The sequence below is a fragment of the Canis lupus genome, chromosome 15 (assembly GCF_003254725.2).
Source record: "Canis lupus dingo isolate Sandy chromosome 15, ASM325472v2, whole genome shotgun sequence".
NCBI lineage: Eukaryota > Metazoa > Chordata > Mammalia > Carnivora > Canidae > Canis > Canis lupus.
The window spans coordinates 3548066-3570017 of record NC_064257.1 but is presented as its reverse complement, the minus strand read 5'-3'; the positions used below and the strand labels follow the sequence as shown (position 1 = coordinate 3570017).

The 21952-nt window shown below is 39.4% G+C and overlaps 1 protein-coding gene across 1 annotated transcript in view; it reads left to right on the top strand.

The window, feature by feature from the left end:
• MACF1 (microtubule actin crosslinking factor 1) overlaps positions 1 to 21952 on the top strand; it is a 233078-nt gene that overhangs the window by 76995 nt on the left and 134131 nt on the right. Inside the window, 14 exon segments of the mRNA XM_049093947.1 lie at positions 501 to 596; positions 1686 to 1811; positions 4324 to 4476; positions 6218 to 6372; positions 7896 to 8022; positions 8570 to 8753; positions 9180 to 9349; positions 14183 to 14361; positions 15021 to 15159; positions 15828 to 16021; positions 17014 to 17176; positions 18128 to 18211; positions 21245 to 21352; positions 21554 to 21652. Of these exon segments, the coding sequence (XP_048949904.1) occupies positions 501 to 596; positions 1686 to 1811; positions 4324 to 4476; positions 6218 to 6372; positions 7896 to 8022; positions 8570 to 8753; positions 9180 to 9349; positions 14183 to 14361; positions 15021 to 15159; positions 15828 to 16021; positions 17014 to 17176; positions 18128 to 18211; positions 21245 to 21352; positions 21554 to 21652 (1977 nt within the window).

Here is a 21952-nt window from a genome sequence, read left to right as displayed (position 1 = left end):
CGGATTTAAAAAAAAAATAAATTCTGTATAGTACTGTAAATGTATTTTCTCTTAATGGTTTTTTTAGTAACATTGTCTTTGCTGTAGCTTACTTTCTAGCAAATATATACAGTATATGATATATAACACACAAAATAGGTGCTTATGGACTGTTTATGTTCTAGGTAAGGCTTCCAGACAGACTATTAGTAGTTAAGTTTCTGGGGAGTCGAGTCATGTGTGGATTTCCAGCGGTACAGGGATTCGGCACCCCTAACCCCTCCATTGTTCGAGGGTTAGTTGTAGTTGGAACTGAGCGTGGAAGAGGCCTTTTTTCTATGTAACTGCATTGGATGAAAGGCAAGCCTCTTTCTGATGGCCAGTGCTCAGCAGGTGCCCATCGGGGATCCCCGTGTATCTTCTGTTGGCCTGTCGTTGGCAGAGGTGTGCTTAGAAGAGAGCATTGCACACATATATGTTGTTAAGCCCTGCCCTTCTGTGTGTGTGCTTGGCTGCTGCAGGCTTACAGCGCTGCCGCCCAGTCCCAGCTGCAGTGGATGAAGCAGCTGTGCTTGTGTGTCGAGCAGCATGTGAAAGAGAATACTGCTTACTTTCAGGTATGTGGACTTTGTGTCTGTGTGCACATTGTGTGCATGATGAGTGCGTGATTATCAGAGAGGGTGAAGGAAGACCCTTTCCATTCAGGTATGTATCTGTGTGTGCGTGCACGAGAGCCTGTGCATGGAAGAGGTGGGCTGAAAAACAAGTCTGTATCAGTTAACCTATACTGTGTGAGCCACCACCCTAAAGCACAGCTGTTCAAAGCAGCAGTCCTTGAGTTAGCTTTTGATTCTGTGAGTTGGTAATTTGGGTTAGGCCAGCTGAAATGAGAAAAGATGATTTTCTCACCAGCTTCTGGAGGGCTGCAGGCAGCTGGCAGGCAGGCTGGGGGCTGGCTGGTCACAAATAGCATCACTTCCGTGTCAGACAGTTGGGTTGGGTGGTGGGGTACAAGTCTGTATACAAGTCTCTAGCATCTAATAGGCTGTCCTAGGTTTCTTCACAGAGTAGCTGTGTTCCACACGTGGCCAGAGAGAGCAAGACCTGGTGCATAAGCCCATTTTTCTGCTGTCACATTTATTAATGTGTCTTTGGCCAAAGCAAGACATGTGCTCAAAGCCAGGTTCAAAGGGAGAAGAAGACCCTCTCTCTTGATGGGAGAAGCTGTAAAATATCAGGACCATTTTTCTTCAGTCTATCACAATGTCGAGAATATAGTCCTTGTTTTCAACAAGGAGGGTGGCAGAAGGAAAGAAGCTGTTAACCTCTGTTTGGGTTTGCCCTACATTAAATAATCTTTCTGATCATTTTGTAACCTTGTCAGTGGATTGGAACACTTGACCCTTCAGCCTCTAAGCTCTTCATGACATTTACCTCATAGCCAGGTGTCATCACTTGAAGTGTTTCTGAGGAGGGGAAGCTGACTGACTTTCCTAGAGAGTGCCTTAAGGTCTGTGGGTGTCATCACGGATATTTCCCGGATGTGGCATTTTCAGCCCCATTTCTACTCCTGTGGACCTTCTAATGACGTATCACTAATCCAGGAGAGTAATCAGTTCTCAGTTCAGCACAAGACGATTGCTCAATCGGTTAACATCCATGTGCTGTGATGAGTTGAGCATGAGGTACCCCTCCTATCCCCACAGTTCTTCAGTGATGCGCGGGACCTGGAGTCATTCTTGAGGAACCTCCAAGACTCCATCAAACGAAAATATTCCTGTGACCACAACACCAGCTTATCTCGCCTTGAGGACCTGCTCCAGGACTCCATGGTGGGTGTTGCCTCAGCGGGGTGATTACCTCTGAGAAACAGAGTAAACCATCCCAGCTGCTGCTGTTTATATCCTTGAAAGCTCTGGGGCAATGGGTCAATACTATACAGTTTGGCTCACATTCAAATAGAGTTTAACCCCAATTTTGCTCTTTTTTCTTTTTCTTCTTTTCTTTCCTTAAAGAAGTTGCTAATTAGATTCCTTTGGGTATGCTGTTGCAGTAATGGCCTAGTCCTCTCCCCTTGAGCCAGTTAGTGCTCAGCATACTTTCTTTGCATTGTTCTTATTTTAATTCAATAGTTGGGATAAAAGATGTGGTGTAGAGCATGAAAATATGGAGTTGAAGGGGATTAGGTGACATCAAAATCTTTTTTACTCTCTCATGCAAAATGAATTAAAACCAAACCAAACCAGTGAATTAGACCTGAGCCAAATTTTTCCTCGTTGGTCATTTTGGTAAAATGAGATATTAGAATATCAATTTAACTAAGGGTGACATTAATATCTTGTTTAGATATAATGCAATATTTGTCCAGTTAATGTAGCTATATGAACTTAAAAAAATGTTGGCATCCAGTGTTTAATCCAATCAATTTTATATTCATTTTCTCCAGTGAATTATTCTTTCAAGAGTGCCAGTAATAAAATCAGAGCAGGATAGTTTACATGTATTGAATGTATATTACACAGAGTTGGCAAGACAAGGCTCCAGCTACATCCCAAATTAAGATAGAATAGTATGTAATAGGGAAATTATTTTTTCTATATGAGAAGCAGGGGGCTCTCACTTCAGTAGAAAATGATAAGAGAACCAGAAAAACCCAAAATGTCATTTTTTTCATAAATGAGACTTGAGTATTTGTGAACATTAGTTGATTATTTATTGATTTGTTTTTACATTTTCAGATGTTATTAACCTGTGAATGGGTTCACATTCAGTGTTTCACCTGGGCAAATAATCTGTTAATTTAATTAACTTGGAATGAAGGATAAAAACCTGACGTTTTAGATGTTGTCTCTAGAATGTCTCTCTTGGAGGTACTTCAAATATGAAGGAGGAATATAATAATCCTTGGCTATTATCTCCTCCCTTCCACAGAGTACCTTCCTGTCTTAGGGTAACTCCTCTGCAATTGTTGTCATATCTTCTCTTCTCGAGGGTCGCTGCTCTGTTCCCTCCTCTCCAGGTCAGGGGCATCGGGTTGGCGGCGTCATCTGGGCATGAAGTCACCTGGGTCTGCTCCTCAGCTTTTCCTCAGCTTGTCCGTCAGGTTCGGGAGCATCTGTCATGGCTTCTGGTTCTTTTCAGAACTTTTACCACGCTGAGCACTTGGTCTCTGGAACTTGAGATGTTTGGCTGTGGGTTAGACAGAAATTTACATCTTTATTGCAAGGAAACGGAAATGGGTAGACCAGCTCTCAAATATGGAACAGTGTGGCTGTCTCCCTGATATATTCCATTCCTCTTTCTTAACTAATAAGTTAAAGTTGTATTTCTTCCAATCATGCTCCCGGGGACAGGCACAGGTAGTTTATTTAAGCATTTCTTTTTCTTTACTTGCATATTCTTAATTCTTTAATGGCATTTCTTAACATTATTAACTCTTTACTCTCATCACATCTACTTCCATCCTAAGAAAGCCCTCTTCTAAGGACTTTATACCTCAAAATGGGCTTGACACATCCTGGTGATACATGAAAGTTACCTTTTACTCTCTAACACAATTGGTAGTAGATTGCTACCAATTTTGTGGACAAGAAGTTATTAGTTTTTAAGATAATGGGGTTTGCAGAGACTTGAGAGCTTGAATTTTGCATGATACTTCTTTCAAACTAGTCAAATTTACGTAACTGTGGCACAGCAAGACACTAAAATGTAAATCCTACATTTGTCATGATGTCTTCACCAACAGCACCAGTTTATAAATTGTTGGTGGAAGAGCTAAGATCTTTCTCTACAAAGTTTGACTCAATTTAAGAAAGTGAAATTTAATAGTGGAGCTTGGGAGGTATAATTATTTAAAAATTTCTTAAAGAGCACAATTCTGGCTTCTCCTAAGCAGAAGGCAAGAACTGGCTTCTACCAGTAAGAAACTGAATAATAATAATAGCAACAGCAATGTTGTTATTATTCTTAAACTTCCACGCTTTCTGAACCTTATTTGGGGAAATCCCATGTTAGCTGTGTTTATTTGTATTTGGCAGTTGGCAGTTCTTTTTCGTTTTATGTTTTTATTATTTTTTGCATGTGGCTTCATGATTCATTGAAAAGGGCACAGGGAGAAAGCTGAGCAATATGAGTACAAAAGCACAAAAGCACTTGGTAGAAAACAGAAATATCCTCTCCTTGTTTCTTTTTTATCTTTGTATTTCTAAGATGGCTCCACCATGGATCCCTACTTAATTGAGAAATGACATTCTCTGAGGGAGTGGAGCACTCAGTTTTCTTTGTTGGCTCGGTCACCCTGAGTGGCAGCATTAATGTTTCTTTGTGTTTCTTTTCACTTCTTAGGATGAAAAGGAGCAGCTTATACAGTCCAAGAGTTCCGTTGCCAGTCTTGTTGGGAGATCAAAAACCATTGTTCAACTCAAGCCACGCAGTCCTGACCACGTGCTGAAGAGTACCATTTCTGTAAAGGCCATCTGCGACTATCGGCAGATAGAGGTGAGGAAGTGGAAGGGGTACCTCTGGCTCCAGAGGGAAGTAAGGGGAGACGCCAAACCTTCAGTTAGGCTTATGATAGGGAGAGGTCCAATCGTTTTGTATTTTATTTTATTTTATTTATTATTTTATTTATTTATTTATTTTATTTTATTTTATTTATTTATTTATTTATTTTATTTTATTTATTATTTTATTTATTTTATTTTATTTATTTATTTTATTTTATTTTATTTTTATTTTTATTTTATTTTATTTTTATTTTATTTTGCCCTCTGAAAGAGGTGGAGGCGCAGCTTGTTTTGTTTTTTAAATTAGAAACTTAACCATTCTTAAAAAAAAAAAAAAAAAAAAAAAAAAAGGCCCAGACTCTACTGCCTTGACCTGCTCCCTGTCTCAGGGATTGGCATCATCATCCACCCTATTTCCTTAGTGATGTCAGAAATGGTACTTTGTAACACCTGAGCAACACCTTTGGCTTTTCCCCTCTTATCCCTTACAGTTAGTAGGACTACTAAATCAATACCAACCTGTAAACAAATATCCCCTAGATGTACTTTTCTCTGACCATGCAGCACTACCCTAAGTTAGACCAGCCATTTCTCCCAGTTGGATCATGGCATTAGCCTGCTCCATTCAATGCATTCTTTATCTTTCCACCAGATGATATTTTTTTGTTTTTTTTTTTTTTCTTACGATTCATTCATTTATTTTAGAGAGACATGGCATGAGTGGGGTTAGGGGCAGAGGAAGAGGAAGAGAGAGAGAATCCTCAAGCAGACTCCCTGCTCAGCTCAGAGCCCAAAGCAAGTCTCAGTCGCAAGACCCCAAGATCATGTCCTGAGCCAAAATCAATAGTCAGTTGCCCAACTGACCAAGCCACCCAGGCGCCCCCTAGCATGCTCTCTAAAAAAGTCATTCCCCTGCTTACATCCTATAACAATTCCCCAATTCTATTTAGAAAGTCTAAGTTCCTTAATGTAGCTTCAAGTTCCCAAATAGTCTTCCTTTACCTCTCTAGGCAAGACTGGGTCATGTCCCTTTTATGCATTCCCTGGTAAATTGCATTTTTCACACAGTATTGTAACACTGTGCCCCACCAGAATATGTGGGATATAGACCACATTTGTCAGTTTACCATTTTACCATTCTTACGTCCAGTGGCCCAGCAAAATTCCAGGCACATATTAGGCTCAGTTAATGTTTGTAATGCAAAGAAATGAACTTCTCTGGCACTTTTCTGTGTCTTCAGTGTTTCTGTCTGTAAAATATGGATGGTAATGTTGGTTATTTCCCAAGAGAAAGAATTGATGATTCCAGAATGCTTAAACCTTTTCAGGGATTTGACTGGGATGAAAAGAAGGGTGGAAGAGGAAGTATCACAAAAGCAAAGTTGCAATTATTTGTGTCCCTTTTTTACCTTTGTAGACACAGAGAGATTGCTCTTGGAGGTCTTAAGACAATCTCCTTATAATTTTCATATACTGAGTTACTTACTTGACATGTAATGAACATTTAACAAACACTTGCTTCCTTGACTTATTTGATGTCACAACCTTTCCTGTATTGTGTATTTATAAGATTATCTTTTTATCAAAATCAGGGACCCTCATTAAGTGATGGCAAATCTCAAAAATGTTTTTTTTTTTTTTCTTAAGAATTTCATAGCCGTGGAATCAGGCACCCTATCATAGTGAGTTGTTGGTTTATCCATTAGCAAAAACTTGTGAGTTTGTCTCTCCAGATCACCATTTGCAAGAATGATGAGTGCGTGTTGGAAGATAATTCTCAGCGGACCAAGTGGAAAGTGATCAGCCCCACAGGGAATGAGGCAATGGTGCCATCGGTCTGTTTCCTCATCCCCTCACCCAATAAGGATGCCATTGAGATGGCCAGCAGGTAACTTTGCTCAGCTACCATTCTGTACTGCAACCTGTGCTGCTTGGCCTTGAGTGAACTTGAGGGAGGGATGAATCTGCATTCGTGTTCTTAAACAGAGCAACCAAATTTTAAAGTTTCTTCTGGGAAAGACCTCCTAGATACCGAGTCTTGCACTGGCAGCTACATTGTTGGTTTTCAGTAAATGCTTACGTTCAATTAAGATATATTCAGTGTTCATTCTTGATTATAAACAGTTCACTCTCAGAAGATTGATTTTTTTTTTTAATTTTTATTTATTTATGATAGTTACAGAGAGAGAGAGAGAGGCAGAGACACAGGCAGAGGGAGAAGCAGGCTCCATGCACCGGGAGCCCGATGTGGGATTCGATCCCGGGTCTCCAGAATCGCGCCCTGGGCCAAAGGCAGGCGCCAAACCGCTGCGCCACCCAGGGATCCCAGAAGATTGATTTTTGTAGTTAATTTTATATTCTGCATTTTATTAACATAATATACAAACATATTTTTAAAAGCTGAATTACACCACGAAGCTTGTAATAAAAGTTAGCAGTTACCTCCCCCACTCCAGAGTTCTGCTTTCCAGAGTCTGCTATTTTCAACTATAGATTTTGACATCATTGAAATTTTAGTGGAATTTTTGGAGAAAAAGAAGATAAACTAGTGGGTTTAATAAGGTCACATATTTAACTGAAGTAGTGGCTTCTAGTTTTCCATACTTTTTTTTTATATCTCATATTCCTCAACTTGAAGGAATTCAAGGTATGTGTGTGTTGAATATGTCTGTGTATTTGTGAGTCTGGAGGGCGTCAAGAAGTTAAGATTGAATGAAGCATGGATACCTTAGAAAAAAATTTTCTCCAGTCCTTCATAATGTAGTCTTGTTTTTTATTTTTAACATGCCAGTTGACTTTTTAAGTTGCTTTTAACTTTCAAACATCTTAGCAGTTTTGTGACTATATGGACCATAGCAATACCCCCTCCCCCTTTAAGATTTTATCTATCTATTCATGAGAAACACAGAGATGCAAAGACATAGGCAGAGGGAGAAGCAGGCTCCCTGCAGGGAGGCCTGATGTAGAACTTGATCTCAGGACCCCGGGATCATGCCCTGAGCCAAAGGTAGACAGACAACCACTGAGCCACCCAGGTGCCCAATAATGCACTTTTTAAGCATTGATATTGTCATTTTTCAATGATTCTAGATGGCGTTATTTATTTCTACTTTTCTCTATTTCTTCTCTTCATGGGTATATCTTCTAACTTCTCATGGTTGTATTGTATATAGGTCACATTTATAAGACTGCTGATATCAGAGACATAATACAGTAATAAATCCAGATTGTTTGAATATCTCAATTACTTTTGCTTTAAAGGTTACCTTGTTAAAGTATTTGATCCCTGCCTTTCTCTGCTCAGCATATAAACCCAGTTCTGCTAAGGCAATCACATTTTTTCCCTTGGAAGGTCTCTAATGTGGAGCTCAAATTTAGAAAAGCTACAGCCAGGTTCTCTGTTATTTTTAGGGTGGAGCAGTCTTATCAAAAAGTGATGGCCCTTTGGCATCAGCTACATGTTAACACCAAAAGCCTTATCTCCTGGAACTATCTGAGGAGGGACCTTGACCTTGTAAAGACCTGGAACCTGGAAAAGGTAATTGTGAAAGCCTTACCTCCAGCTCATATGCTATTGGCAAACTTTGTTCAGAAGGAACTTTTTTTCATTGCTGTGACACTCCCACCATCCCAAAGATGTAAAGTGGAGTTGGGAATAGTATTTCAGGATTAGGGGGTCCTAGATACTAAAAACAGCAGCCTGAGTGTTTAAGGAAATTCCTCATGGAAATGAATAACATCTTTAGTCTTCTTGGCCAACCAAAGGTTGTAGGCTTCTTCTCACTCTGCAGGACAAGCAGCTCTTGTGTAAGTGTGTATGTAGTAGAGCAATAATGGTGAATTAACTATTATAAAGGGTTCTGTTCAAGAGGGCACAATGGGTGCTTTTGAGGTGCTGATAATATTGTTCCTTGATCCGAATGCTGACTACACAGATAAGTTCTATTTCTGAAAAATCAACATGTTTGCAATTATGATGTGCGCACCTGATTTGTATATATGTTAAATATAAAAAGAAGTAGATAAAGTATTATGTTCCCATTCTATTGAAATTTCTTCCATTTTTTCCCCTGCTTTCTCTTTAGCTTCGATCCTCTGGGCCAGGGGAGTGTCACCAGGTTATGAAGAACCTCCAAGCCCACTATGAAGACTTTCTGCAGGATAGCCGTGACTCTCTGCTCTTCTCAGTAGCTGATCGTTTGCGCTTAGAAGAGGAGGTGGAGGCTTGTAAAACCCATTTCCAGCACCTGATGAAGTCCATAGAAAATGGTATGTGCTTTGGGAAGAGGGAGAGTAATGGTGATTGAGAGCCTTGAAGGGTACTGCTAGACCCTTCATGTAGACTAGAAAGCACCACCTTTTTACTGTTTGTTTGAGTGGCTAAAAAGTTGAGATAGGGAAACACTTAGAGATGAATTCTCAAAATCTGGTCATGGATGAAGAGGCCATATTTCAGTCATTATTGCTAATCAACCAATCACATTTTCTTGTGGAAATAACATAGTTAGATCCTTAAAGATGAGTATACAATGCAGGGAATTAGGACCAGGTAGAAGGTTCCCCCCACAGAAGGCCTTAATTTCATTTGTGGAGTATCAGGTCTGCTGTATCAGGTCTGAAGGTGAATCTGTTGTTTTCAGGTTTGTTGACCTCTGTTGTGGTGCTTAATGGTAACCTGTGTTTGTGCATTCACAGAGGACAAAGAGGAAACTGTGGCTAAGATGTACATTTCAGAGCTGAAGAATATCCGACTACGCCTAGAGGAGTGTGAACAGCGGCTAGTCAAACGAATTCAGTCTCCAGCCAGTTCTAGGACTGACAAAGATGCCCGGCAGGACAATGCATTAAGGATTGCAGAGCAAGAGGTAAGCCTGGAGAACAAGGTGGGTGCCAGCTGCAGTGTAAGTGCTTTCAGAGTAAATTGGATGGCAAGACAATATGGAGCTGAAGAAATAAGGCAGTAGACTCATGGCCCTCCTACTCAAGAATTCTTCCCTGCAGCCTATAAATGCCTTTTATCTATGGCAAAGCATGATTTCAGCTCCCAGTGTGTTGCTGAATGTTGATTAGTTTTCTACAGTTGGGAAGGCAAACAGATTGGCAAATTGTTCCAGCACTGCATTTGGGCTACATATTTTAAGACTGCTTAGTAGAGATGCTACTATCTGCTCTATCCCTTCTGTGCATGTGTCACTTTTTATGACATGGTTACCATCAGCCATAGGATGCAAAAAATATTAAGGACTCATTCTATTCTAGGCTCTGATGCACACTTTTAGCAAGTTAATTCTCATTCTTAGTTTCCTTCCTTATAAAATGGTGGTAATACATGAGTCCAAACTGTATCACTTAACTTCCAAAAAACTTTGGATGTATACATATAATGGGTTTCTTGAAAAAGTGAAATGCCATCAAAATGTAGGGGAGTATTTTTGTTTTTGTTTTTGTTTTTTTGTTTTGTTTTTAGGGGAGTATTTTCGAAGTAAAAGCAAATATTTTGGCCTTGTACTCCACGTGTAGAGACTAAGACAAAGTCCTTAGAAATTTAGAGTAGGAGAGAGCTCTGTGACGAATAGTAGATTTGATCTGGGAACTTAAAGGAATGGAAAGGATTGACTAAATATGAGGAATAATTTTTCTTACCTTTCTCAATTATTCCTAAGTGTGAAGAAGAGGATGAGAGGGCAGCATAATTCCATTGGCCAAGATGGATCTAAATACCCAAATGAGGCATATCATATAAACCTGTAATTTTCATATTGAAACTTTTTAGTTTTCTGTAGTCATCAGAAATCTGTCTCAGAAATCTGTCTCATCAGAAATCTGTCTTAGAAATGTTAGAATCTAACATTCTAAGAAATGTTAATATTCCTCTTCTAAAGGGCCTTTCCATTGGATAGTCTTTCCTCCTTTATCGAATATTAGTTGCCCATAAAGTTCAGGGTCCACTTCTGGATTCTCTATTCTGTTCCACTGATCTATGTGTCTGTTTTTGTGCCAGTACCACACTGTCTTGATGACCACAGCTTTGTAGTACAACCTGAAATCTGGCATTGTGATGCCCCCAGATATGGTTTTCTTTTTTAAAATTCCCCTGGCTATTCGGGGTCTTTTCTGATTCCACACAAATCTTAAAATAATTTGTTCTAACTCTCTGAAGAAAGTCCATGGTATTTTGATAGGGATTGCATTAAACGTGTATATTGCCCTGGGTAACATTGACATTTTCACAATATTAATTCTGCCAATCCATGAGCATGGAATATTTTTCCATCTCTTTGTGTCTTCCTCAATTTCTTTCAGAAGTGTTCTATAGTTTTGAGGGTATAGATCCTTTACATCTTTGGTGAGGTTTATTCCTAGGTATCTTATGCTTTTGGGTGCAATTGTAAATGGGATTGACTCCTTAATTTCTCTTTCTTCAGTCTCATTGTTTGTGTATAGAAATGCCACTGACTTCTGGGCATTGATTTTGTATCCTGCCACGCTACCGAATTGCTGTATGAGTTCTAGCAATCTTGGGGTGGAGACTTTTGGGTTTTCTATGTAGAGTATCATGTCATCGGCGAAGAGGGAGAGTTTGACTTCTTCTTTGCCAATTTGAATGCCTTTAATGTCTTTTTGTTGTCTGATTGCTGAGGCTAGGACTTCCAGTACTATGTTGAATAGCAGTGGTGAGAGTGGACATCCCTGTCTTGTTCCTGATCTTAGGGGAAAGGCTCCCAGTGCTTCCCCATTGAGAATGATATTTGCTGTGGGCTTTTCATAGATGGCTTTTAAGATGTCGAGGAATGTTCCCTCTATCCCTACACTCTGAAGAGTTTTGATCAGGAATGGATGCTGTATTTTGTCAAATGCTTTCTCTGCATCCAATGAGAGGATCATATGGTTCTTGTTTTTTCTCTTGTTGATATGATGAATCACATTGATTGTTTTACGGGTGTTGAACCAGCCTTGTGTCCCAGGGATAAATCCTACTTGGTCATGGTGAATAATTTTCTTAATGTACTGTTGGATCCTATTGAGGGCCTTTCTTTTTAAATTAACTTTTTATTTTGAAGTACTTTCAGTATATGGAAAAATTTTTCTTCTCCTATAGCCTTCACCTAGATCCGACAAATGTTGACATTTTTTTCTCTTTGCTTTATTATTTTTTTCTACATATGTACATCATAATAATTTTTTCTTGAGAGTAAGTTCTGTATGTGATGCTCCTTTATCCCTAAATACTTTAGCGTGCATTTCCAAAAATGAAGGGTGGTCTCTTTCTTTTTTAAAAGATTTATTTACTTACTTATTTGAGAGAAAGAGAGAGAACTTGCATGCTCGAGCTAGGGGGAGGGACAGAGGGGAAGAGAGAGAGAGAGAGAGAGAGAGAGAGAGAGAGAAAGAATCTCAAGTAGAGTCCCCCACAGAGTGTGGAGCTTTATGTGGAGCTCAATATCACAACCGGGAGATCATGACCTGAGCCGAAATCAGGAGTCATTTAACTGAATCACCCAGGCGCCCCAAGGGTAATCTCTTATGTAACCGAGGACAATGATTAAAATCAGGAAATGAACATTGATATAATGCTGTTACCCAAGACTTTATTAAAATTTCATCAGTTGACCTAATAATACCTTTTTTGAGTATGGTTCCCCACCAACACACACCAAAGGATATTTTTAGTACACAATTTAGTCCAGTACTTACCACACATTGCGTTTAGTTTCTGTGCCTCTTTAAATTTCCTTAACCTGAAATATTTTCTCAATTTTTCATTATATTTTATGCTTCTACATCTGTGAAGGGTACAAGTCATTTATTTTGTAGAGTGTTCCTTTATTAATATTTATCTGAGGCTTCTCCATGATTAGATATAGGTTACATGTTTTTGGCAGAATACCACAGGAATGATTTTGTGTCCTCAGCATGTTAGATAATCAGGATGCATGTAATGTTCTGTTCATTTGTCCCATTACTGGTAATAACTCATACCACTTGTTGCTCTTTTCCCCTTTGTAATTACTAAGCATATTGTGGAGAGATACTTTGAGACTATGTAAATATCCTGTCTTCTATCACACTTTCACCAACTAGTTTTAGCATCTCCTGTTGATTCTTGACTGAATTAACTGGTATGACTGTTGCCAAAAGGTGATTTTTAAATTCTGTTATTCCTTTTACAGTTTAAAATTTCTATTCTATTTCAAAATGGAAGAGCTTGCTTCCCTCCCTCCTTTCTTTATGTCAGTATGGACTTTAGATTCTTTTTTTTTTTTTTTAAGATTTTATTTATTTATTCTTGAGAGAGAGAGAGAGGCAGAGACATAGGCAGAAGGAGAAGCAGGCTCCATGCAGGGAGGCTGATGTGGGACTCAATCCCAGGACTCTGGGATCATGCCCTGAGCCAAAGGCAGGCACTCAACTGCTGAGCCACCCAGGTGTCCCTGGACTTTGGATTCTTATGTTATGTAAGGTTGTAAGTTGTTATTGTCTTTATTTTGATGTTCAGAATTTCCCAAATTTAGCTGTTGGGAGCCCCTTCAAGTGTCATCTTTATCATTTTAACATGTCCCCACCATTTTTTGAGTGCTTTCTTATTTCTCAACAAGATATTCCAAGCCCATCTTGCCTTTGCCAGCCCCACCCATGTAATCAGCCATTTCTCCAAGGAGTCCTGCTTTCTTTAGGTGGAGAATACTATTTGGAAACCAAGATCTGGGTGCTGGGTGTGCTCATTATTGTTGGCATGTCATTGTTTCTAGGCCTGCTCAGCCGACAGAACTAGAAAAGTACATACTTATAACACACATGTGTACACACATCCAAAAACACACCTATGTTATGCAAACATTTCTATACATTTCTACATGTGTGTATATGTATGTGTAATTATGTTCATAGGAATGTGTCACAAAGGTGAAATACTGATAGCAGTATATTTATCCAGCTCTGTCTCTTTCTCACGTGTGTGCACACATGCACACACACACACACACACACAGACACACAGACATAACTATGAATTTATACGCAGCTGTCTTCATTTGGTTCCAAACCAGTACCACAGGGTTCATTCTAACCTTCTTTTCATATTTGTAACTCCCTTCCCCAAGACTGAAAACCTACTTTGTATTACCTGCAGTAAATTTACTTACCGCTCAGTTTTAGCATATAGAGATAAGCAGTTTGAGAATTGCTGACTCATGGTATTCAAAAGAAGACAAACCTACCAAATGGGGTTCAACATTTATTTATGATTCTTTTTGTCTTTAGCCTATAGTCCAAATACTGTGTTTAAGAAATACTTGTATGTTCTTCTTGTCTTCCCCCTTTGGTGCTGTTCTGTAGTTTATTCAACTACTCTTTTATATGTGAGCATTTAGGCTGTTTACAGTATTTGCTATTATAAACAAGAACTTTGGGATGCCTGGGTGGCTCAGCAGTTGAGTGTCTGCCTTTGGCTCAAGATGTGATCCCGGGTCCAGAGATCGAGTCCCATATTGGGCTCTCTGTGAGGAGCCTGCTGCTCCCTCTGTCTATGTCTCTGCCTCTCTATGTCTCAAATGAATGAATGAATGAATGAATGAATGAATGAATAAATAAATAAATAAATAAAATCTTTAAAAAAATTTAAAAGTAAACAAGAACTTCTTTCTAACTTCATTGTTCCATTCTATCTCCATCTTTGTTGTGTATGTTGTTCCTAACAGCGCACCCAAGAGGATTTGCAGCAACTGAGGTCAGAGTTTGATGCCATTTCCATGAAATGCAACAGCTTTCTTCATCAGTCTCCATCTGGTTCGAGTGTCCCAACTCTGCGCTCAGAACTCAATCTGCTGGTAGAGAAAATGGACCATGTGTATGGTCTCTCCACTGTCTATCTGAATAAGTGAGTAAGCTGAGGATTTGGATCCAAAAGGCAATATTTTCACTGGGATGAGAAGGGAGAGTGCCTGGATTGTTTCATGAATAATCCAGAGAGGACGCATATCTTGAACAGCATGTACTCATGAAAAGAGACCTTGTCTTTAGTTCCAGGCAACATGGGATTCATGGGATGCAGTGAACAAATGTGAGTGATACAGAGGGGGAGTTGGATTTGCAGTATTAGGACTATTTCATACCTCATTTCTGTTTGATTAGATACCTCTGGGGGCGGGGAAGGAATACTAAAGAATAAAAATTTTTTTGTTGTTGTTAAACTAAGTATAGTCTTTGAAGGCTTTCCCCCTATCCACCATGACCTTGAGGGGTCACAAATCTTAGACTCTTCATAGTGGTGAGTGTGTTTCTGGCCTCATGCTGTTTTTCCCGAGAGTTCACTACATGTGTGCATGTCCCAGAATCACCAAGAACTTTATTTTGAATTGGCTTAAATTGGCAACACATATATCATAGTTTCCTGTTTTTATGAAACCCTGACATCATCTAGTAATGGGAAAACCGACTTTTAGCAGTTACATTTTGTGAACCTCTCTATTACACTCTAAGTCTGTGACTCCGCTCTTAAAACTGTGTGTATTAACGAAGGTGATTTTACCCTCATAGGCTAAAGACAATCGATGTTATAGTGCGTAGCATCCAGGATGCTGAACTCTTGGTCAAAGGTTATGAAATCAAGCTGAGTCAAGAAGAAGCAGTACCAGCAGATCTCTCAGCTCTGGAGTCCCATCGGTCTACCTTACGGGTTGGTTGCTCTGAGTTTTACAGGAGCTTGACTTAACGTGTCCATTGCTTTGGTTGGCAGAGAACAAATTTTAGATGTCATGACAGTGATTTAAATTTGCATTTGAACTAGGTGGACTATCATATCTAATATATTTTAATATGGATTCAAAGAAGTTGGGACTGAGAAGTATGTCTGGCTGGAAAGGGAAAATAAAGGGCTATACCTTTCTATTTATTTTCTCCCTTTTGTCCCCAGTAAAATCATATCTAAATCAGATATAATCAATGGCTATACTGTTAAATTTGTAAATCATTTAGCTATTATCTCATTGATTCTCACAAAATTGTGAGTGGATAGGGAAGAGATTTTCATCTCCGATTCACAGATGAGCAGACTGAGATTCAGATTGGCTAAACAACTTATCTTGGTTTCATAGCTTGTAAGTGGGAGAGCCAGGTTTCAAACACTAGTTCTTTGCACACTCCTCTGTACCCACCTGTCCTTGGCCTTCCCATGTGCATGAACGCTATGAAGGTGTTTCTAGCACAAACATTCTAGGGTCTAGCTTGTGAATTCCAAATATAATGTGGAGTCAGCTATAGACAATGGCCTTGTTTTCCACCTTAGTCTGAATCCTTTTTAGCATGAAACATATTTAACCTGTTGCTGTACTTGTGTTTATATAGCACTGGCTTAGTGACGTGAAGGACAAGAATTCAGTGTTTTCAGTCCTGGATGAGGAAATTGCCAAGGCTAAGGTAGTGGCAGAGCAGCTGAGTCGTCTGACCCCAGAGCGAAACCTGGATTTGGAGCGCTATCAGGAAAAAGGTTCCCAGCTGCAGGAACGTTGGCATCGGGTTATTGTTCAGCTGGAGACCCGGTGAGTGGTGGCCTCCCCCTTTTTTTCCTTCCTTTTCAGGGACTAGGTTTTAAACAGAAATTGAATTATATCTATATGTTCCTTATTTAAAGGTAGGAAGTGATAGAGAAGGGTACAAATTGAATGACAGTATGCCCTCTAGATAAGAGAAATGATAGAAAATTGGGACCACCAACCCCAAAGCAGATCTGAGGCTTGCTTTTAAGTCAGCAGTGATGGTTCTGTTAGGAATGCTTCTCCTGTACCAGTTTTTACCTAGTAAAGCCATGATGACAATGAATCGAACTATGAGCCATTTTTCATAGTGAAGTTTTGCAGAATTTCTTGCTTTTCCTTTCATTTGCTAGTCAGTGGTTTTTATATTTGTAACTTGAAGTCCTTCTTCTGATGTCTGATTTGAATAGGAAAGATAAAAAATGACCTTTCTGAGGCTAGGCAAATATAGAAGGTTGCCTATATATAGTTGCCTATATATGAGTTGCTAGAACTCATAAGTTTGGATTGATTATCTATAACTGAATTACTATCCCAAGTCTAGTTAGACTAACAAAAGTGATATAAGAAACTTGTTACTGAAATTAATAGAAAATCATTACTATTTTCACCCACCTTTTGCAAAGAAATTATAGCACCTCCTCAGTCCTAATTGGGGTACTCTGTCATCAGGAAACAGAAGGTATAGTCAGCACTGCCTTACTGGCAACCCTGGTGATCCTTGGTAAGTAAAAATTTGATAAGGATCATCATGGGATGCCAGGCTCCAAGGCAGTATCCAGGGCTAGCATATACAACTGGTTTCTATTCCCTTTTACCCCACAGGGTACTGGGTACAAGCATAGTTTTCAGCATTGCACTGCTGTTCTACCAAAATAAAGATGTATCCTCTGTGATCAAGCCCAACTGGAGGAAAGGGCTGAGAAAGAATGGCTCCATTTATTTTATTGTTTGTACCCAGGTATCTGATGGCAGTTTCTTTCCCTTTGCTCCTCCAGCCAATCTGAGCTAGAAAGTATCCAGGAAGTTCTTGGAGATTATAGAGCCTGTCATGGAACTCTCATCAGATGGATTGAGGAGACCACTGCCCAGCAGGAAATGATGAAGCCAGGCCAGGCAGAGGATAGCAGAGTGCTGTCAGAGCAGCTCAGCCAACAGACGGTGGGTGTAGCACTCTTGTGGTAATAGTTGGCTGGAGGGGGGTGGGGGTAGGTGAGAGGGGAGTGGGGAGGGTTTAGTTCATCATAAAAGAAGATGATAAACTAGCTATTAAGCTTCCCCCAAGTGGTAGGACATTCTGAGCCTCTTCTTCAAGCAGAATGATTTCAAGATGATGCTGGTTTTGGCTTTGCATTTAGGCCAGAAAGACTTGTAAGGTCCTTTCCAGTTCTGAGTTGTAGTGACCATCTATTATAACCATAGATGGACAAATTAAAATTGTCTTTCTTCATTTTGTTTATTTTTTTTTCTTTTTCTTTTTTTTTCATTTTGTTTCTTGATACTGCTTTTGATCTTACTAGGATTGGAATCTGAGGCATTAAAACTGGGAAAGATGTGAATGGACAAAACTTGTTTGAAGTTTTCACTTGTTAGTATTTGGGGGATTTTTTTTTTTTTTAGCTTGTTTTGATTAGCATTATAGTTTAGAGTATGAAATCTGGTATTGGATTGCTTAGATACCAGTCCTGGCTCACTCACTCACTATGAGACCTTGACCAAATTACTTAGCCTCTCAGTATTCTACTTCCTCGTCAATAAAATGGATCTAGTCCATTATTTGCTCAACCTACCTCACTCATAAGGTTATTGTTGTCAGGGTTCAATGAAGTGACACATGTAAAATATGCAGAACAGTGGTTTCTGAAGTGTGGACTCCATACTAGTAGCATCAGCATCACCTGGGAGCATTAAGAAATGCAAGTTCTCAGACCTACCCAAACCAACCAAGTCAGAAACTCCGGAGGTGTGGGGCCCAGCGATCTGTATTTTATTGAGCCTCACAGGTGATTCTGATGTAGCTAAGATTTGGAAACTGCCTTAGAGCATAGTAAATGCTCGGCTGTTTTGATGACAATAGGGAGAAAGATAATGTTGTGATACTTTGTTTTCTAGGATCTGTTTGCAGAAATCGAGAAGAATCAGACAAAGCTGGACCAATGTCAAAAATTTTCCCAGCAATACTCTACTATTGTAAAGGTAACTCTACATATCCCCAGAGGAACATAAATGATCTCCAGCGTAGGAAGATCTTCCTCGTCACTGTAGGTTTTGTTTCTAGACAAATAAGCACTTCTACTAGAGGCTGGCCCCATCCTCCAATTAATGCAGATGTGTACTCTTCATGGCCCTACATATGGGAATGCTCAGAGTGGTACCAGACATCAGCCCTGATTCAAGGAGTTACCCCTTTGGGTGATTCATAGGTTTTTAAAATTTGCCATGTCAGAATGTTTTGGATTTCTTCTCAAATATAATTCTCATTGTCTTGCCTATTTCAGGAAATCATGTCCTATTTTCCTACTTGCTGAAGCAAAAAACCCGAGAGTCATCCTTACCTCTTCTCCTTGCCTAAACTTTATGTTCAGTCTGTGAACAACATGTCTCCATCTTCCAGTATATCACTGACCTATCTTTCGTTACCCACCCACCTGCCCCTCCATTTCTCTGCTTTGCATCTAAGTAAGGAATCTTCTTAGACTATTCTAATAACCTCTGAGCTGACCTTTTGCTTTTACTCCTGCCCCACAGACTATTGTCCCACACAGTAGCCAGGTTCACCTTTTTAGAACGTACTAGGTGTCACTGAATCACAGATGTCACCAATTATAAACCATACTGTTATTTTATACACTACCAAGAAAGAGGAAACTCTGCCAATTATGCAAATACCATTTGACTGTAAAACTTATTCTAGTTTTAGAGATACTAAAATATGGGGGAAATGTGTACCTTACAACAGCTGAAATATGGTAAATTGGATCATGTCACTCTTCCTGCTAAAAACTGTCCAAAATTTCATATCCTACTCATAATAAAATCCTAAAGCTATATATGGCTTTATGAGGCCCTGCATAATCTGGTCCCCCCTCCCTATTTCTCTGATAACATCTTTAAATAAAAATGACCTGAGATTATTATATATTTATTATGTTCCTTCCCATGAGAATATAAGTTCCAAGGGAACAAGGTGTTTTTTTTTTTTTTTTTTAAGATTTATTTATTTATTCGGGGGGGGGGGGGTGGGCGGAGCAGAGACACAGACAGAGGGAGAAGCAGGCTCCATGCAGGAAGCCTGACGTGGGACTCGATCCTGGGTCTCCAGGAACATGCCCTAGGCTGCAGGCAGCGCGAAACCGCTGCACCACCAGGGCTGCCCGAACAAGGTTTTTTCTAACTTGTTCTCCACTCTATGTATAGCACTCAGAACAATGACAGGTACATAGTAGATGCTCAACAAATATTTTTTGAATGAATACATTTCTTTAGTTAATAACAGAAGACTTGATAACACGAAGAATTAGTTAATTAATTAATTGTTTATTTTACATGAAGAATTTAGTCCAAATCCTAGCTTCACCATTTTCCAGGCTAAAGACTTTGAGCAACTGTCTTAGCCTCTCAGGGTATCTATTGCTCTGTCTACAAAATGGGAACAGTAACTACCTCACTGAATGATTATAAAGATTATGTGAGATAATGTATACATAGGACATTTCCTCAAGCTTAAAATACATTTAGTAAACGGTAGCATCTTCTTTGATTAGTAGTACCATTTTATTACATCTATTGTTTTTTAAATTTTTTTAAATTTTATATTTTTAAAGATTCCATTTATTTATTTGAGAGAGGGAACGAAGGAGAGAGAAAGCACGAGCAGGGGGAGGGGCAAATGGAGAGGGAGAAGCAGACTCCCTTGCTGAGCAACAGGAAGGAGCCCAAGGCGGGGCTCCATCCCAGGACTGTGGGATCATGACCTGAGCCAAAAGTAGACACTTAACCAACTGAGCCACCCAGGCGCCCCACTACTACTGTTTTTTTTATAGACTACTTAAGGAACTCATTGTGTGTTTTCCTTCTGCCTAGAGTTTTCTAAGTAGACAACAGAAAACAAGACATTCTAGGCAAAAGGAACTGCATAATCAAAGGCACAGAAGAATGGAAATATAACGACTGTATGAGGAAATAGCAAAAATGCTGGCATAACTAGAAAGTGTATGGTACATAAGAAGCAGTGACTATGAAAAAGAAGGGGAGGTTGAGTTCAGTCTATGAAAGACTATGTCCAATTCTCTTCACTTTACCTTCTGTTCTTATTTCTTACCATGAGATGTTAGAACCAGGAACATCAGGATCATTTTGGAGCTTGTCAGAAATACAGAATCTTCAGCCTGCCAAATCAGAATCTCAATTTCAATAAGATCCCTAGATGATTTGTGTACATGTTGATATTTGAGAAGCTCTAATCTTTGTAAAGCTTTCAAACAGAGGAATGAAGTGGTCATCTTTGTGTTTTAGAAAAGTTATTCCGGTGGCAGGATAGAAAATAAATTGTGAAGAGAGCACAGTAGGAGAGTAGTAAGAGGCTCTTGTGCCCATCCATGAGATATGAAGAGGGTCTGGCCAGTGGCAACACTCAGAATTGCAGAGGGAGTGTCAGCATAGTACAGGGACAATAGAAGAGCATTGGTTTAGGATTACTCTGTGTCTCACCCACTGAGTAATCAGGGGAACTCACTTCCTGTCTCTGAGCTTCAGTTTCCCAGTGGATGAGATGAAAAGGATGGTCAGCAAACAACAAACTGCAAACTCAAGACTCACCAAACTGTGACCCACAGGCTAAACTGAGCCTGGATATCTGTTTTTGCATGGCCCATGAGAAATGGCTAAAAAAATTTTTTGAAGGAAGAATAGTACTTCATGACACATGAAAATTCTATGAACTTCAACTTTTAGTGTCCATACATACATGACATTTTATCATAACACAGCACACCCTTTCATTTACTGATTGTCTACAGCTTCTTTTAATTACAATGGCAGAGTTGATCAGCTATGACAGATCATATGGGCTGATAGTTTCCATCTGGCCCTTTAGGGGAAAAGTTTGCTAACCACTGGTTTAAATGATCACCAAAATGCTTCCAGCAATGAAATGCTATGATTTTGTTGTATGAATTATGTGAGCTGTAAAGCCCTATGTAAATGTAGTGAAATTTCTTCCTCCCCAAGGACTATGAATTGCAACTGATGACATACAAGGCCTTTGTGGAATCACAGCAGAAATCCCCTGGCAAGCGCCGTCGAATGCTTTCCTCCTCAGATGCCATCACGCAAGAGGTGAAAGGGTGGGGAAAGGACATGCCACTATTTTCCCTTAAGGAAAGATTTGTTGTCAGGGCCCTGACAGTTTGATTTAGAGCTTATCTTTCTGTTGAGCATGTGATTTCATGAAAACTTCCTCTTATTTTCAACTATTTAAATATACCTTTCTGGCAGATAATTTATCTAAACTGTTTTTTTTTTTTTTTTGAACCATAGTTCATGGACTTAAGGACTCGCTATACAGCACTGGTGACCTTAACCACTCAGCATGTAAAATATATCAGTGATGCACTCCGGCGACTGGAGGAGGAAGAGGTGAGGACAGTTGGGTCCTAAATCATTTTGAAAATAGAATTAAAAATCCTGTGTCTCATCTATCAAAATTTAAATTTACAGCCAATTCTCATTATTCACAGTAGTCATGTTCTGTGACATTACTATGCATACTACATTAGGGAATACTGGACTCTTGCACTTAGTGGGAAATACAGGGTTAGATTCCTGTAAGCCTCTGGTCACACCTTTTAGAGCACAAATAATATATAATCTTGTTTTACGTGTGTTTTTGTGTAAAAACACTTTATTTAATATATACTGTTGATTCAGGCCAAGTGC